Raw genomic sequence first — 19,182 nt, 5'->3', positions numbered from 1 at the left:
CCGTTATTGTACCGTTAAAGAGAGCCTCTGGAGGTTGCACAGTGAGAATTGTTGACAATTTTGCCGTCACGAATGAACTTTACAGTTTAAAGTGACGTTAATAAAATGGCCACAGATATATGCGATCAGTCTTGGCTAAGCTAGGTTTGCCACCTACCTACGAATTTACTTACTTACTTACTTACTTACTTACTTACTTACTTACTTACTTACTTACTTACTTACTTACTTACTTACTTACTTACTTACTTACTTACTTACTTACTTACTTACTTACTTACTTACTTACTTACTTACTTACTTACTTACTTACTTACTTACTTACTTACTTACTTACTTACTTACTTACTTACTTACTTACTTACTTACTTACTTACTTACTTACTTACTTACTTACTTACTTACTTACTTACTTACTTACTTACTTACTTACTTACTTACTTACTTACTTACTTACTTACTTACTTACTTACTTACTTACTTACTTACTTACTTACTTACTTACTTACTTACTTACTTACTTACTTACTTACTTACTTACTTACTTACTTACTTACTTACTTACTTACTTACTTACTTACTTACTTACTTACTTACTTACTTACTTACTTACTTACTTACTTACTTACTTACTTACTTACTTACTTACTTACTTACTTACTTACTTACTTACTTACTTACTTACTTACTTACTTACTTACTTACTTACTTACTTACTTACTTACTTACTTACTTACTTACTTACTTACTTACTTACTTACTTACTTACTTACTTACTTACTTACTTACTTACTTACTTACTTACTTACTTACTTACTTACTTACTTACTTACTTACTTACTTACTTACTTACTTACTTACTTACTTACTTACTTACTTACTTACTTACTTACTTACTTACTTACTTACTTACTTACTTACTTACTTACTTACTTACTTACTTACTTACTTACTTACTTACTTACTTACTTACTTACTTACTTACTTACTTACTTACTTACTTACTTACTTACTTACTTACTTACTTACTTACTTACTTACTTACTTACTTACTTACTTACTTACTTACTTACTTACTTACTTACTTACTTACTTACTTACTTACTTACTTACTTACTTACTTACTTACTTACTTACTTACTTACTTACTTACTTACTTACTTACTTACTTACTTACTTACTTACTTACTTACTTACTTACTTACTTACTTACTTACTTACTTACTTACTTACTTACTTACTTACTTACTTACTTACTTACTTACTTACTTACTTACTTACTTACTTACTTACTTACTTACTTACTTACTTACTTACTTACTTACTTACTTACTTACTTACTTACTTACTTACTTACTTACTTACTTACTTACTTACTTACTTACTTACTTACTTACTTACTTACTCACTTATTTACTTACCTATTGTAATGCATACGTTGTGATACAATCATTATGTTTGAAATAGTTTTACTTAATCATTTATTTTAGGCTCATGCGCCGACAGGCATAACGGAGCCGAATTCGATTAAAACTTTTTACAATTTTATGTTTTGACTTATGAACTATGTTAGTTTTGGGGAATCGAAAACTCGTGGTTTAGTTGAGGTTAGGAGGAACATTTTTTTTTGGAATAGTTGAATTTTTTTACTTATTTTTTTTGAATTGAAGAATTATTGCATTTTAAGCGTACATTCAATTTTATACTGCCGTGCTTATATATACTCCGTCTGTGCTCCGTCTCCCGTATATTATGTTCTTGAGAGGAGTTACCTTCATGGATTTCTCATGCTAGAGGCCAAGGGCTGAAAGTGTCTTTAATAAAGACAAATCAATCAATCATGCTAGCTCAGCTGAATGCCCGTTACACTACTTATATACTTACTTACTTCCTTACTTTTTTACATACCTAATTATTTACTTACTTATTTACTTACTTATTGATCTGCTCACTTACTTACTTATTTACTTTTTCGCTTACTTGCTTTTATTACTTTATTTACTTAGTTACTTATTTATTTATTTACTACTTTTTGTTTGTATTGCCATAATTTCACGTTTGATTTATTTTTAAAGTAAATCTTATTATTAAAATCAACGATTTTTTTCGATTTGCAGGTTCCAAAGATGATAGCACCCAAGGCTCCAATCACGTCTAAAAGTGTGCAAAGACAAGGTAAGTAATGTGCCAATTATACATTACGGTGCTTATACTCACTGTCTTTCTAAATACATACTGTGTTTTCGAGAGTAAATTCATTTTATTTCGTGCTCACTTGATGAACCGAGGAATGCAGAGTGGCTACACAAAATCAGCTGCTTAATTCCCACATTTATTTAGCATTTTTTCCACGCTTGCAATGGTGATCAATCAAGCGCGAGGTGTCAAATTCCAGAGTGGTAAAATTCCGGAAGGGTTTTTCCACAGTTACCGAATCTCAACCGTTAACTGCTGTGAGGGAAAATTCAATCCGCTGGACAACCTTTGTACACTGGACGAAGAATCAGTGATAATTGAGCGCCTGATAAAGGTCCCAAATGTGACCGAAACGTTGGACAAGATTAAATAGCACTATTTGATTTTTGTCAAGACTGAAAAGGGCATTTTTTCAAGTTACATTCCATCACAGTCGAAACCAAAAACTAATCTAGCAACAAAGGTTGTCGAAATAACATTCCTTCTCTTAAATAAAAAGAAAATCGCGATAAGTACTGTTCCTTTGAATTCCACTAAGAATTTGCATCCTTTGACAGATACGTATTTCGACCTCAACTGTAAGGTCGTCTTCAGTGTCTTGTACTTGAGTCGAGTCAAGTACAAGACACTGAAGACGACCTTACAGTTGAGGTCGAAATACGTATCTGTCAAAGGATGCAAATTCTTAGTGGAATTCAAAAGAACAGTACTTAACGCGATTTTCTTCTTATTTACAGATATTCCCCTAACAAGCCCAGGTTAATCATCATTCCTTTTCTTTCCCGATGACTCTCGAATTTTGCACATTGAGAATGTGTAGCTAGTCCCAAGCACCATTCATTGGTTCTCTGTGCAACTTCGATTTTCTGGTTAATCACGGAATAGCAACTACGATATGCACGGTTTTCTTTGCTTTGTTTGGCTTTGCGAAGCTAGAACCGTTCTCGTAAAATACTATAAATTCTCATATCTCTGAAACCAGTCATTATCAACGAAGATCTTCTTTGTGGTTTGATATTCGGGAAGTTTGGAATTTTGGAGACTCGCTAGCGCATAAACCTAGGATCAAATATTTCACTATCAAATAGTACTTAACGTCCAGATCAACTGTGCTGAAAACGAAATTATCCTTGTCGTCTGATCCTCGAGATGCAGAAGTTTGTAATTTGTAAAACTCACTAGCGCTACTTACCCCAGCTTTTTATATGGTCTTACTCACTCCCTTTCACTCACTCTAAACATACACGAGAATGAGCGGTATGAAAGAGGAACCAAGCTGCCTTCTCTTCCATCTTTCTCTTTCTCGTGTATGTTTAGGAGAGTGAGTGACAAAAAAATGCTGGCTCCGCCAATGGATTCTATACATACAGACTGTTGGCGCGAGTTTCTTCTGGATCAATGAAGCACATATCGAGAACAGCGTTTGATAACGACAGCTTCATTGCTATATTTAAAAGAATTCATTTTAATTATTTACATGGTTTTACTTAAAATTAACTTACATGATAGTTTCTTAATCACTAACGAACTCTTCCACTCAACGCTCAACTTAACACTAAATCTCCTAAATAAAAAGAAAATCGGGTTAAGTACGGTTCCTTTGAATTCCACTAAGAATTTGCATCCTTTGACAGATACGTATTTCGACCTCAACTGTAAGGTCGTCTTCAGTGTCTTGTACTTGACTCGAGTACAAGACACTGAAGACGACCTTACAGTTGAGGTCGAAATACGTATCTGTCAAAGGATGCAAATTCTTAGTGGAATTCAAAGGAACCGTACTTAACCCGATTTTCTTTTTATTTACAGATATTCCTCTAACAAGCCCAGGTTAATCATCATCACTAAATCTCCTTACAATTCTAATATGTACATTCACATTCAATTAATTCCTATTGGATAGGACAGTTGCCAGTTTCACCCAAATACATGCGATACCGACGCAACATTCTCTCCTCCGTGACAACTGGTAACTAACTATCTCATCACTTTTTGAATCTATATCAGGCCAAACATTTCAATAGGTCCTATCTGCATTTGAGAGGCTCTCTTTGTTCACTTTCTCTTTCAATAATTGCAAAGTAATGGTACACTTTTCAACTATTTTTGCAGTACAAATCAAAAGACGATTGTTTTGACCATCGTTCAATGCAAGGAGACAATCATAATACAAATAAACAGCTGAGATATTAACGAAAGAGAGGGAAACCAAAGAGAGCCTCTCTTCTGCAGATTGGACCTTTAGACATGTTTGGCCTGATATACATTTTAATTGTTGGAAATAAAGTTTTCAAATAATACCTTTCTGTGCCACTGTGCACTTGTAATGGGCAAAGCAGCTCCGCCGGGGTCGAAAACAATACATCTAGAAACAGCGTTGCGACCAACACTGACGACGACGAGAGCCTTCTCCACTGGTGCACATTTTTCACCCAAATACATGCGATACCGTCGCAACACAGACGTTTAATATTTCAAATGCTCAATAGCGCCTCCTAGAGGATGATTGAATCAAATAGTCTATTACTGGATAGTTGTTGATGTCCTGATTAACTTTGGAATTCTTTTATGTGGTCTTATTTTCGAGACACAGAAGTTTGGAATTTCCAAGAGTTACAACGCCTCCTAGGGGATAAATCTAGAATCAAATATTTCATTATTAGATAGCTGTAGATGTGCTGATCAACTTTGCTGAAGTTGAAAATTTCTGAGGGTGTACCACCTATCGAATAAATCTATATAGATTATATAATCAACTAGGTAGCTCTTCTTTTTTTCTCCCCTGTTGGGGAAATTAAGCCACTGCGTCCAATAAGTTCAACTATTGTGGCATGTCCCGTTTTGATATTCACATCTAGCTAGCTAATTACCATATGTCAAGTAATCAGCTTCTGCCATGACCAGGGTACGAAAAACGGATCACGCCGAAAAACAAACGCTTTGTCCTAAGCGGTGCATGTTGGTAACAAAGGCGCTCCGCAACAAACGCATGTCAGGCGATGAGAGCAATAGAGCTTGCTGACGTTTATTCACCTTTCTCTTTCAAACATGCAGGCGGAATGGGATTTGTTGTCATCAGGAAAGGTTTCCCGATGAAAACAAATCCTATCCCACCTGCATGCTTGAAAGAGAGAGGTGAATAAACGTCAGCAAGCTCTATAAAACAAACATCGCTTGCCGTGCGTGTGCTGATATTCCGGCTTTTCTGCTAAAATTGTCGACCCACATTATCGAATTCATAAGCATTTGGACGATATAAGACTCTTGCAAACCTCAGAGTTAAGTTTCAGTTGCAAAACAATGCGAAAATCACGATGTGAATAGAACGAGACAAATATTCCTACCGTTTTTGTTGTGAACAAACTCGGGAGCGATTTTGTCATTATCTGCTAACGAAAAAACAAAGCGTTGTTGCCGTGCCTTCTTTGTTGCCTGTTTTTCGCTTGCGGTGGCATATTCTGCGTACACTGGCCATGACGCGTCGTCTCCCAGTCAGATGTAATGGAATTAACAAACCCCAAGACCTTACCAGGTTCTGCAGACCAGATCTCACTGGGTTGCAAGCAACCACTATTTAGAAATCTTTGTCTGCGCAAAGATGCAAATCAGATGTTCCGAGGTTTCACGTTCCGTATTACAGAAACGACAGATATCACTCTGAATCTGGCCAATATTTTTCAAGTGATACCTGCTCGGACAGTGTCCAGTCACTAAGCCAGTGTATACATACATAGAGCTCTCTTGTTGAGCTCTAAGAGCTTTTTGGTTTTATCAGCATTTGGTGTTATAAATCGGTTTGACTGATTGCAATTTTTGACATCTATCCAATTGGATATCACCTCCTGCTCAGCCCAGCGTTTCAGGTCCATTTTAATTGTACAGTTTGATATACCACAGAATGGTTCTGGGCCAGCAAACTGTAAATTGGAACCACTTTTAGCAAGCTCGTCTGCCATTGCATTCCCTTCAACTAGCTCATCATCGGATAGATCTTGACCTAACTTGACCAACTTTGCCTAAAATGAAATGAAATGGGTTAAGTGGCTACACGTTCACTTCATAAGTGGATGGTCATGGGTTCGATCCCAGCCCCGGCACTTAAAATTTTTCGTCAGTTGCTCTTCCCCTCGAGAGCGATTGACTCCTGCCCCTTTTCTGAGCCTAGAGCTCTAACGGACCCGGAAACTTGGATATCGGCTAACGGCAACTCATAATGGACCCCCAATCGGACTGGTAAAGGAACAAGAGCCACACATCAACATCCTCATCATTCTAAGTAGAATTACTATGGACAGGGTAGAAAAGTGACAGCAGCGCAAAGGCAACCAGTTCGATGTAGTATAATTAGAATAGAGTACATGTAGGCGTTGTACAAAGTGTAAGTGCAGCTACCAATTGAAATCGCTCACGCAGTGCCCTAGTGGACAAAAGAGCTGTAACTTAGGTTAAGTGATTGAAGAATGAAAAAAAAAAGAATCAGCTAATGTTGAAGGTAATCAATAGTCTTTAGATGCTGTTCTAATTAAGAGAAAGAAAAAAAAGCACTGACTTACCTGTGGATGCCATATTGCCATACATTACTGTTGTGACTGGCCGAATAACTAACACAACAGCTAATTGTTTTAGCACTTAACTATTTATTTTCTCTAAGTTAACAATTTAGTTTGTAGGGAAAAACTGAGCACATGCTCTCGCACGGGGAAGCTAGAACGAATGAAACGTCAAAACAGCGCGGAGCAAGGTGTGTGTGTTTTGAGGTATGAACAAGGTATGGTAGGTATGTAAGGTAGTAATAATAGCAAAGGTATAACAACTCTCCCTCTTTTTGAAAAAATGGATCAATAGGATTACAAATTCAGCTTTTGGGGAGGTTTAATCACTCGATTTGAACGCCTGAGGGGCTGTGCATATACTACATTACCAGATCGCGGCGTCCTTGTTGCCGAAGGTCCCGGCTCTGGTTCAGGAACAGCCTCAGTTGACGTAGTAGGTTGAGCGTGCACCACCGATCGTTCACCAGTAGTCGCCTCTTCAGCCGGTTCAGTAGCGGTTGCCACATTAGAATAACCAGCCACAGAAATCCAATGTCGCGACTGTTCGTGTGACTAACATCTAGTTTGCCTCGCCTTTACAGTGTCAGTAGCGGTACTATAAGTGTCAAATAAATTTTGTTTACCAAAACAAAAGGTCCTCTACAAGATGGGCACTTAAAAATAATCAATTATTACAAGTAAGGTTATTAAAATAATTAAATAGGAAAACTGGGTACAGCGCCATTGGCGTTCTAGTGTATTTCTATTGTTGCCACCGAAGCAGGAACTGGAATCGTAGATGGTGTTCGTTCAGTGTATACCTCCTCCCTAGGGGGATTCACCAAACCTTCACGCATGTTCGCGCCAACTCCAGCAATATGGTCGATGTGGCGCTCCCAGACTCTTCCGTCGTCCAGGCGCACAGAATAGCGTAGCTTGCCGACCTTCTCGACGATCCTTCCGAATTTCCATTTGTCACGCGAGAGGAAGTCTCGCACTCGCACTCGATCTCCGTCCTGGAACACTCGTACGGTCAAGTTTTCAGCAGGTTTCGGTTCGTTTTTCGGCAGCATCAAATCCAGTCTTGAGCGGATCTGACGACCGAACATCAGCATTGACGGCGATTGGCCCGTTGACGGATGCAGCATCTTCCTGTAGGTCAGCAGTATGTTTGATAACTCCAGGTTGAACTCAGACTTCGGACACTTCAGAGCTTTCAGCTTTTGTTTAAAGGTTTGCACGTAGCGCTCTGCTTGCCCGTTCGTCGATGGGTGATACGGTGCTCCCATTTTGTGTACCACACCGTTCATCCGCAGGAACTGTTGGAAAGTTTCCGACGTAAATTGAACACCATGGTCACTAACTAGAACCGATGGTATTCCGTAGGTGGCAAATATCTCCCGGCACATGTTTACCGTACTCTCCGCCGTGATTGATTTGCACACCTTTATCTCCGGCCATTTGCTGTACGCGTCGACCAGAATAAAGAAGTACGTGTCTTGAAACGGGCCCGCAAAATCTACGTGGACCCGCTGGAACGGCATTGTCGGCGTCTCCCAGCAGTGCAGTCTAGTTTTCGCAGGTTCCGGCCTGACCGATTGACACTCGGCGCAGTTGGAAACCATGTCCTCAATGTCGTGGTCCATTCCTATCCACCAGCAGTATCCTCGGGCTAATGACTTGTTCCGAAATGGGTAGAGTGCAGCTCGTCCAGCACTTTCCTCCTCAGTGCCGGCGGTACGTAGACGCGTATTCCTCTTAGAAGGCAACCTTTCTGGAGTGAAAACTCGGTTTGTTCCACCCCGAAGCGATCTTTGGGATCCACTGGCTGGCCGTGCTTAATTCCTTGGATGAGATTCCGCACCGACCGGTCCTCGGCCGTGGCCTGAGCCAGCTCCGCAGCAGTCAACGGCAACGTCTCGATCTGGTTAAGCTCGATGACGTCGACCTCTTCAATCACATTCTCCGGATCTGCTTGAGAAAGAGGGATCCGGGACATTGCATCCGCGTTAGCGTGGTCGGCAGACTTCCTAAAACGGATCTCGTAGTCGAACGACTGTAAGTAGGTTGCGTAATGTTGCATTCGAAGAGCTGACATCACCGGCAGTCCCTTGTGCTCTCCGAATATCTTGGATATCGCTTGGTTGTCGGTGATCAGCATAAACTTCCGGCCGTACAGGAACTGGAAAAATTTCTTGACGCCGAAAATGATCGCGTATGCTTCCTTATCTACTTGCATGTAGTTTTGCTGAACTCGGTTGAGCGTCTGGGAAGCGAACTGTATCGGACGTTCCGTTCCGTCCGGCATCAGGTGACTCAGCACCGCACCTACGCCATAGGGTGACGCGTCTGTTGCAAGGATCAACGGCAAATCGGGCGAGTAGTGAGCAAGGCATTTCTCGGACTGCATCTGGTTCTTCACGCTTCTGAACGATTCCTCGCACTGCTTAGTCCACTTGAACGGCACGTCGTTCTTGAGGAGGTTGTTCAAAGGGTAGAGTACCGTACTGAGGTTTTCGAAGAACCTTCCATAATAGTTTATCAGTCCAACGAACGACCGGACTTCATCCTTGTTCTTGGGCTGAGGCATTTCCTGGATCGCAGCAACCTTCTTCCGTATCTTATGGATACCATCTTTATCGATGAGATAGCCACAGTACTCAATTTGATCCACAAAAAACTCGCATTTGTCCTTATTCACCCGAATGCCATGCTGGTCTAGCCGCCGCAGAACTTCTTCCAAACGTCGGAGGTGTGTTGCATCATCAGGGCCCGTGACTTTGATATCGTCCAGAAATACGCTGACTCCTTCGATTCCCTGAAGAATCACTTCCATCTGGCGTTGCCAGATCGCTGGCGCCGAAGCGACGCCGTACATCAGTCGATTTGGACGATACAAGCCACGGTGAGTACTCAGGGTGAGTATCTCTCTATCCTCCAGGGCGACTTCCAGATGCAGATAGGCCTGAACGAGGTCGATTTTTGAGAACTTCTTCCCTCCAGCCAACGACGCAAAAAGTTCATCCACGGTTGGCAGCGGATGTCTGTCCACAACCAGGTTTGGATTGACCGTTTGTTTATAGTCCCCGCAAATCCGCACACGGCCTTGGGACTTTTTCACCGGGACGATTGGAGTGGCCCAGTTGCTTTGGTTCACCTTCGTCAGCACCCCTTCCGCTTCGAGCTTGTCCAATTCGTCCTCCACCGTTTTCTGCAAGTTGAAGGGAATCTTCCTCGCCTTCAGGAACACCGGCCTGGTATTGTTCTTCAACGGTAGGCTGGCCTGGACACTGCAAATTTTCTGCAGCACGGGTTGGAGTAGCATTTGTAATCTCGTTGACCGCATCCGGATTCTGGAGTACACTGTTCCAATCGACCGGAATCGCATTTAGCCACTCGCGCCCGAGAAGTGGATGTTTGTCGGAGTCCACGACGTATAACGGTAACGTAACCTTTCCACTTCCGTATTCGACACTCGCATCGATTATTCCCAGTACGTCGATACTGGTACCGCAATAGCTCACAAGGTTTGTGGTGCAACCACGCATCCCAGACAACCAGTCATCGTATAAGATGTTGCATAAGATGATAAAGTGGAGGCCTTATGCGTGCATGCCTCCATTTAGGCGCATGTAAAATGTACGCATATCGCCTCCACTTTAACATCTTATGCAGCATCTTATACGATGACTGGTTGTCTGGGATCCGCGATTCGGAAAAGTATCTGTCCCGGCACTTCGCACTCACGATACTAACCGGCGATCCAGTGTCCACTTCGAACCGAATGTTCTTTCCGTTCACTCGCATGTCCAACCAGAATCGCGCACTACCGAGTTTAGTGTCCACAGTACACACTTCCTGCACTTGTGTACTTTCGCAATCGTCACCGTCACCGGATTGGTGCAAATAGTTCGCTTGCGCCGCATTCGTTTTGTTCCCGGCACGGCTCGCGTCCGACCTCCCGGAGGCGGATCTCTTCATACACACTTTCGCAAGATGTCCTTTCAGTTTGCAGAACGAACACACGGTATCTTTGTGCCTGCACGTATTTGCAAAGTGCGACTTTTCCCCACAGCGAAAACAAGAAGAATCGCTTGCACTTTGTCCCACTTTAGAAAAAGACTTTCCCCCAGCGTTTATTTTGTTATGCTTCTCTTTTTTACCTTTCAATCCAGTCGATCGGTGCACGGCGTTTACCTCCTGCTTGCCGAGGTTCCCCTCGATTTCCGCACCTCCTTTCCGGGAAAGCTCCATACTCACGGCTATGTCCCGGGCATCTTGGAGTGTCAGCTGCCTCCTCTCTAGCAGCCGGCTTCGGATGTCATTCCGTTTGATACCGAAGACCAACTGGTTCCGAAGGGCCGTCTCGAGGTATGCGCCAAAGTTACAGGTGACGGCGATGCGCCGCAATGCCACCAAATACTCGTCGACTGTCTCATCGGGCGAAGCCGCATTCGAATCGACTTGCCGGCGGCACTTGAAACGGAAATTTTCACTAATTTCCAACGGCTGGGGGTTGAAGAATCCTTCCAGGGCATCGACGATCTCGGCATATGTCTTCTGTCGGGGAGTGTCTGGTGCAATCTTGTCGCAGGCGATGTCGTACGTTTCCGATCCCATATGATGCAGAAGCAGGTTTTTCTGCATCGCCGGGTCGACAACTCCGTAGATGGCAAAAGCATTTTCCAGCCGCTCCACCCATCGCATCCACTTCAACTTCTTCTTGTCGAAGGGATCAATGGCAAAGTTTGGTGGCGGAGCTCCAGCAGCAGCGACAGCCGCCGGCACGATTGCACCGGCAATTCCTCCTCCTGCAGCAGCACTTCGACCAGGGTTTTCCGCGTTCGCCATCCTCGTCGCCAGAACTGTTGTGACTGGCCGAATAACTAACACAACAGCTAATTGTTTTAGCACTTAACTATTTATTTTCTCTAAGTTAACAATTTAGTTTGTAGGGAAAAACTGAGCACATGCTCTCGAACGGGGAAGCTAGAACGAATGAAACGTCAAAACAGCGCGGAGCAAGGTGTGTGTGTTTTGAGGTATGAACAAGGTATGGTAGGTATGTAAGGTAGTAATAATAGCAAAGGTATAACAATTACAGAAGCAATGATAATATAAAAAGTAATCGATGCTAAGAAAAGGAAACAACTATTTTCTAAATATCAATCCGCTTATCCGCGAGCGGTAATGGCGGCGGCGGGCACAACCAACCGATTCGAATTTTGACGTTTCGTGGGGATCGCAATCGGTTGGCGCCACCGATCGGTGGGTGAAGGGGTGAGGAGGAGAATGAAACTGTTTTGACTTTCCCCCGAGAAACGTCAAATTCCGAACCGGCTTGATATGCCCGCCGCCGCCATTACCGATCGCGGATAAGTGGATAAGTTTACGTGTTCAGCAAGACCATGCTGAGGGAGACTGGTTCATTTCCCGGTCAATCCAGGAACTTTTTGTATTGGAAATTTCCAGTGAATCAAAATTCAACCATCGCGCAACAATAATGACAATGTCGCAACCTGTATTTGTTGCGACAAACAAACCCATGCGACATAAGTTTGTCCCAACTTGAAAATAATGGGATTAACATCGTACACCACGAGTTTAGAGATTTTTAATCCTTGCATTGCGGTTTTCGAACGGTAACTTCGAGTAGGTAAACACTGCAACTCTGGTGAAGCTCTATCATCAAACAGTTTCGACTTTGGGTTAGCAATAATTGATTATTCACGAGTTGAAAAGTACGCAACAAATTCAGCTTCCGTTTTGTCTGCAACAAAAAATTTCGAGATCATGTCATTATCTGTTACCAGTACACTGCGAACCCGGCATTACTTTTTAAGGAGTTAAAGTTACCCTTTTTTGCAGATGTATGGAGCTGTCAAAATAAAGGGTATTTCACATTTTTGAATAAAGGGTATTTTTTGCTCTTTTTCAAGTTTCAAGTGTTTGCTCTCTAAAGCATAGCTTCCCAGCCTTTGTTTCGCGACCCCCCAACCGCTTGCAGGCACGCTTCGATTGTTTTACGAAAAGCGCAGTGACGACAGACTGGGGGGTCGCGAAAGCCAAGGTTGGGAACCGTGGCTCTAAAGAATGAAAAATGTGTTTAGGTTTTACGCTTGCGAGGATGCACAACAGGAGCTGTTATTAAGAAATCATTTTTAAAACCAGAAATAACAAGTAAGTAATCCATTCCGTTGTACATTTTGTCTGTAATTCTATGATCATAAAAATATTGTGATTTATTTACAGGATACACTCAAAGATGATTCTTCGTCGGGAATATACAGGTTGTCACCAAAGGATTGCTTCACTCCCAGTAGCGGTAGCCTTGGCGTAGCGGCAGCGCATGAAATTCAAATTTCTTCCAAAATAAGTGCTGATTTTTATTTTCAAATAAAGTTGTTATTATGCTTAATTGTTTTCAATGCTTGCAGTTTTCATTTTTCATTAATTCATTCATTAATAAAAATAATAAAAATTAAAAAGAATTAAATTTACCCATTTTTCCTTGCGAAATGATTATGGATAATGGGTAAAATTTACTCGCTGAATTGACGTACGAGCGCTTTACTCTTTAAAGAGTAACGGCCGTTTACTCTTTTTAAGAGTTCACCTAGTTACTCTCAAAGAGGGTACTTTTTCACCCTTTAAAGAGAACTTTGGTTTCTCAGTTTGGGGATAAAGAGTAATCGTCGCACCTTCGTTGTTGCTTGTTTTGTGCCTCTTTTGTCTGACAATTCTCTTCACTGGAAATTTCCTTAACTTCTTTGGAAATTAGGGTTGGTTTAATTTAAAAAAATCTCTCCAGGATATAATTTCCCAAGTGGAAAGTGATCTTCTGATCACTTCTGATAACTTATTTCAGCTGTGCAAAAATGAGCGATTTCAGTTGGTATTTAGGGGTCGCGCGAAAGGTTCAATAGGATTTTTTGCTAGGGCAAACCTCCAAATTAAACTTTCAAGATTTCTAGACTGAATCAGAGATTCTAGAACCCAATTGAATCAAATTTGACCTCAAAATTGCGATATCTCTACTGGTTTCCGAGATATTTGATAAATTGTCATATTTTGTTATCCAACCCGAAAAACACTAAACTCTTTACGTCACCCCTAAATATCAACCGAAATCTCTCATTTTTGCGCAGCTGACTTATTTCGACCAGATCACTTTCCACTTGGGAAATCCTATCCCGGAGAGATTTTTGAAAATAAGCCTCACCTTATTGGACATAGTATCTTCGGGCCTGTCACACGATATGCACATGGGGGCAGCAGGGACGGAAGTCCTGGGGCCTGATGCACCCCCCCCCTCGCTTGCGAGTCAGCCGCGTAGTTGCCTTGATTGGGCTACTAACCCCAATTCAAGGTGTCAAGCGACCCGTGCCGAGGAATGAGTGATCGAGGGGGTGAAAAAGATGCTCGATCTTTAACGGAGCCTGTGGGGTACATGGGCACCCTCCACAGTAAGCTGTCCCTTACCGCGTTAATGCAGGGCTCTGGCGTGGTGGACATTCTTTCCCATGCAACTCGTGGGAATAAAATATGAGCAAAAATTCAAAAAATATAAACATAGGTGGAAGCAGTGGTGCGATCAACCCCTTCGCAAGAAGCGGGTTGTTGAGGTCTCCGATAAGGAGAAGCGAGGAGTCAGGTGCTGGAAGCTGCTTACGTAGCTCAAACGTGGGAGCTCCTGTCCACTCCACGGCAAGCCAGCCGGTGGAGGTCATGGACGGAGCGTGGTTGCTGAGGGCCATCAGCCAAAAAGGACGGCCCGCATTAGAGGTAGCTGAGCAGCAGCTTGGCAAAATCATCGACTTTGCGACAACTATTTCGAATATAAGCAAGGACCTGAAAACGGCCTTGCTTAGACTTAGAGTGTCTGTCGATGAGGCCAAGCAGGAGCACGCGGTCACGTTGCTGGCTGCTGCAGCGGCGGAACCCGCAAAGGAGAATGCGTCGAAGTTTACACAAACGGAAGCCTTCTCCTTTGCAGGTAGTCCGAACAGTGTGGAAGCGAATGCTCTGCGGCAACAGTGCGATGTGCAGGTGGCCGCCGCAGCCGTTAAGCTACGGAGAGGGCCAGCAGGGACACAGATAGCTTTGGTTCAGCTACCTGTGGCGGATGTTAAAAAGTCCGTTAAAGCAGGGAGTATAAAGGTGGGCTGGTGTGTATGTCCCCTGACATTCCACGAGCCACCAGAGGTTTGCTTCAGGTGTCTGGAACCAGGACACAAGTCGTGGAACTGCAAAGGCCCCCGACAGGAGCAAACTGTGTAGGCGATGCGGCGCTGAAGGTCATAAGGCCCAAAGCTGCACGAGTCCGCCCATCTGCATGATCTGTACCGGGAAAACTTCGAAAAACAGACATCCGATGGGTGGTCCAGGGTGCCCGGCCTTTAAGAAAGCCGCAGTGAACAACAAATCACAGTGCAGGTAACGCAGCTGAACCTGAACCACTGCTGTGATGCGGCTCAGCAACTGCTTTGTCAGGCGGTTTCTGAGTGGGAGACGGATATCGCCATCATTTCGGACCCATACCGAGTACCCGCCGGCAACGGCAACTGGGCCTCGGATGGGACCAGGAAAATGGCGGCGATATGGACGACGGGTAAATACCCCGTGCAGGAGTTGGTGTCTACTACCTACGAGGGCTTGGTGGTCGCCAGAGTAAACGGGGTCTTCTTCTGTAGCTGTTATGCGCCTCCGCGGTGGCCGATCGAGCGGTTCACGCAAATGCTGGACCGCTTAACGACCGTGCTAACAGGGCGAAGGCTGGTGGTAATAGCGGGTGACTTTAATGCCTGGGCTGTGGAATGGGGAAGCCGTTTCACGAACCAGAGGGGTCAGATCCTGCTAGAAACACTGGCCATCTGAGATGTCGACTTGGCTAACGTCGATACCAAGAGTACCTATCTTCGAAACGGAGCGGAGTCAATTATTGACGTGACCTTTTGTAGTCCTGGCCTAACAAGTAGTCCGAACTGGAGAGTAGATGATGGCTATACTCACAGCGACCACCTGGCGGTTCGCTACAGTATAGACCACTACAACAGCAGACAGCGGATAGAAGAAGAGGCGGCTAGGCCAAGGCCACGCCCTCGTAGGTGGAAGACATCATACTTCGACGAAGAGGTATTTAGGGAAGCGCTCCGCCGTGAGCGAAACTTAATCGGTTTAGACGGCGCCGAGCTGGTAGCGGTGCTCTCACGTGCGTGTGATGCGACCATGCCTAGGCGAGTCCACCCTAGAAATGGGAGGCCACCGGCTTACTGGTGGACCGAAGCGGGCTAGGCGGCGGATGCAGCGAGCACGATCAGAGGTAGAGCGAAACGAAAGGCGGGTGGTGTTCACCGCTGCAAAAGCCGCGCTCAAGACCGAGATAAGAGCAAGCAAAAAGGCCTGCTTTGAGGGTCTCTGTCAGAGTGCCAATACGAACCCGTGGGGTGACGCCTACAGGATCGTTATGGCCAAGACGAGAGGTGTGATGGCTCCTACAGAGCAATCTCCAGAGATGTTGGAGGGGATCATTGGAGGACTTTTTCCGCGTCATGATCCTAGTCCTTGGCCTCCTTTCGTAGGACAGCCGGGGACTGGGGCTGGCGATGAGGAAAGGGTCACCGATGTGGATCTTGCGGGGATAGCTAAGTCCCTTAGCGTAGGTAAGGCCCCAGGTCCGGACGGAGTTCCGAACCTGGCCTTAAAAGTAGCTATTTCAGAGGCTCCCGAGATGTTCAGGTCTGCTATGCAGAAATGCCTGGACGAGGGAGTCTTCCCAGAAGCTTGGAAGAGGCAGAGCCTGGTACTATTGCCAAAGGCGGGGAAACGATGTGAAAATAACCCCAAATGATGATTTCGGTGAAATTCACAAAACTAATAATTAAAAAAAAATGAGTTTTCACGAAAAAGTAATTTCATTTTTTCCCCAATCTGCGCTAATTCTGGGTAAAAAAGCTAATGCTATACCAAAACATACATCTGAGTGATTTTGTAGTTTATCTGGGAGTTATTACCGGAAAAAAATGAAATTTTTCAATGTTGTACGTTATATTGAAGCAAAATGTACGTTATATCGAATTTGCTATATCAAGAGTACTTACGCTATATCGAGGGTACGTTATATCGAAGATAACCTGTACTTATCTCGAGTGTACTTACATGACAGACAACTGCAATCAAAGTACTAGGCCAAAGACAAACCGTTATTCTATTCATTTGTCGACTGTACGCTTGTTGAGTGATTGACTTAAACCCAACGCGCCCGTCGCCATATTTAGGAGCGAGTCTAAAATGATATGCATCCGGTCATGTCGATCAGTTACTTATTTAAATTTACTTCCATCTTCTGGTCCCGATCGGTTGATCGGTGCAGAAGTTTATTTCTTTAGCGGTCTCTCTCCGTCTTCCGGTGGGGCAACTAACTAATTCCGTTATACATAGTAGGTATACCAGCCAAGCATAAATTGCTTAAATGATATCTTACTGTTATTTTTTTTCTGCTGCTAAGCTGATTGCTTGCTTGCTGGTTTGTCGATTGTCAAATGCATAAATGTGAATATTTGGATCAACAAAACAATCCAGTAGCGCATATTTGTTAATTATTATAAAACTAGCTGTCCCGGCAAACTTCGTTCTGCCTGTCTACTGTGTTTTGTTTTGTTGACATGCAGTTCTGTAGAAAAATGCCCCGTAAAATGGAATTTCAGACTTTCTCATTGCGATGTGTTCCCGGTCGATTTTCCCAATCATTTTTTTGTACGAACACGTCGGAGCCCTGCACGAATGAAACACTGAAAGAATGGTGTAGTTCCGTTGGCCCATTCCCGAGCCTATTCGTGACATACAAACATCATTCCATTTTTATTTTTAAAGATTTGTGAATTTAAGTATAGGGGCTAATTCTTCACACAGAAACATATTAAATTTTGAGAAAATCGAACTTTTTTATTGCATAATTGTGTAAAAGTGAACTGTTTAGTATATCAAGATTTGAAATACGAAGAATTTGAAAAAAAAAGGTTGGCAAATCGATCAACTAGTTTTTAAGATATAGTGGTTTCTGCTTGCGTGTACGTATACGTTGCATTACAGAACACTACTTGAGTTTCTGGTTGAAAATAGTAAACAAAAATCTACTGTTTCCGGCAAAATCAAACGGGCGTATTTTAAACAAGTAGAGTTGCATTAGTGCTCGTAACACCGCGCTGCGAAACCACTATGGTGATCACTCCACCGGCACTTTTTAAAAACACTATTTCGAGATAATCGCGTTCACCTTCCTTTTGCATCAAGTTGGCAGCAGCTCGCTGACGTAGTGTACGGTTTGGGTAAAAAATGACCCTGATGCCAAAGGCGGGTTAAAGTTTCGCGCTTAGCATTGCCCTTATAGAGGGTGCGCGCTACAAAGGGCTGTAACTTTGGTTCTAAGTATTGCTCCAATCTTTATGAATTTTGGAATAAGTACGTCTAGCTGATATACTTTCAGATTATGCAATAAAAAGTTCGATTTTTTAATCCTCGCAAGGTATTTAACCCCTTAAATAAGAAGATCCGGTGCGCTGGTTTGGATTTCAATGCAATTTGTGCTCATAAAATCGTGAGTAGGTGCAAAAGTCGGTTATTATGGCAGCCATCTTGAAATTCTAAAGAGTTTTCCTGAACATATTTTTAAAAGATGCTTCACCGTTTTCAACCAGAGGTTACACAGACTGGACGATCACTTACATGAGACAACGGACAACACACGAATTATCCAGTGGCCCAGTGAACAATTTTCCGTTTGACGAAAAGTTTTCTTCGACTGGAACAGAAATCGAATCCACACCCGAAACGCCTAGACGACGCATGGCCACGAATCCTACCTTTTGTTTCCATTTTCGATAATCTACGGGATAAGCATTTAATCGGCCGTATATTGGGCCGAATCGGGTAGCCAACCACGGTGGGAACTTTGATCGTAGGCTGACAGGAAAGGAGGGTTTGCTTCTTCAAACCTGAGCGTCTGTTCTCCAGGAGGAGCGGCTCACAACAGCGTCTGATTCCTATGTTAGGGGTGGCTGATTAACGTGCAAGTGCCAGGGAAGGACTTACAGCTCAATTGCGCACTATGATTCGCCGGAAAGTAGGGGGTTGGTGTCAGGCCCTACGACCCAGCCGTAAAATCCATTGTAACGGAAAATCAGCAATAGAATAATACGAACCGAGACCAACGCCAACGACCCCAGCGTACATAAAGGTCTTGCGATTGGAAACTCGGTACGGGGAACTGCCGACACCTTAACTTAATTGGGAGCACCCGCATACTCGCCGATCTACTGAAGGACCGCGGGTTTGGCATCGTAGCAGGAGGTGTGTTGGACAGGATCCATGGTGCGAACGTTTAGAGGTAATCATACCATCTACCAGAGCTGCGGCAACACACGTGATTTGGGAACAACTTTCATCATGATGGGTG

At 43.4% G+C, this 19,182-nt stretch overlaps 1 protein-coding gene across 1 annotated transcript in view; it reads left to right on the top strand.

Annotated features, from left to right (window-relative positions):
• The window catches only part of LOC109405641 (phosphoinositide 3-kinase adapter protein 1), a 52,085-nt gene that overhangs the window by 2,017 nt on the left and 30,886 nt on the right, over positions 1-19,182 (top strand). The window contains exon 3 of the mRNA XM_062845966.1: positions 2,118-2,175. Coding sequence (XP_062701950.1) covers positions 2,118-2,175 — 58 coding nt within the window. The remainder of the gene's footprint in view (positions 1-2,117; positions 2,176-19,182) is intronic.

The sequence above is a fragment of the Aedes albopictus genome, chromosome 1 (genome assembly GCF_035046485.1).
Source record: "Aedes albopictus strain Foshan chromosome 1, AalbF5, whole genome shotgun sequence".
Taxonomy (NCBI): domain Eukaryota; kingdom Metazoa; phylum Arthropoda; class Insecta; order Diptera; family Culicidae; genus Aedes; species Aedes albopictus.
The sequence above is the reverse complement of the archived record's forward strand: the minus strand, read 5'-3'. Positions and strand labels throughout refer to the sequence as shown.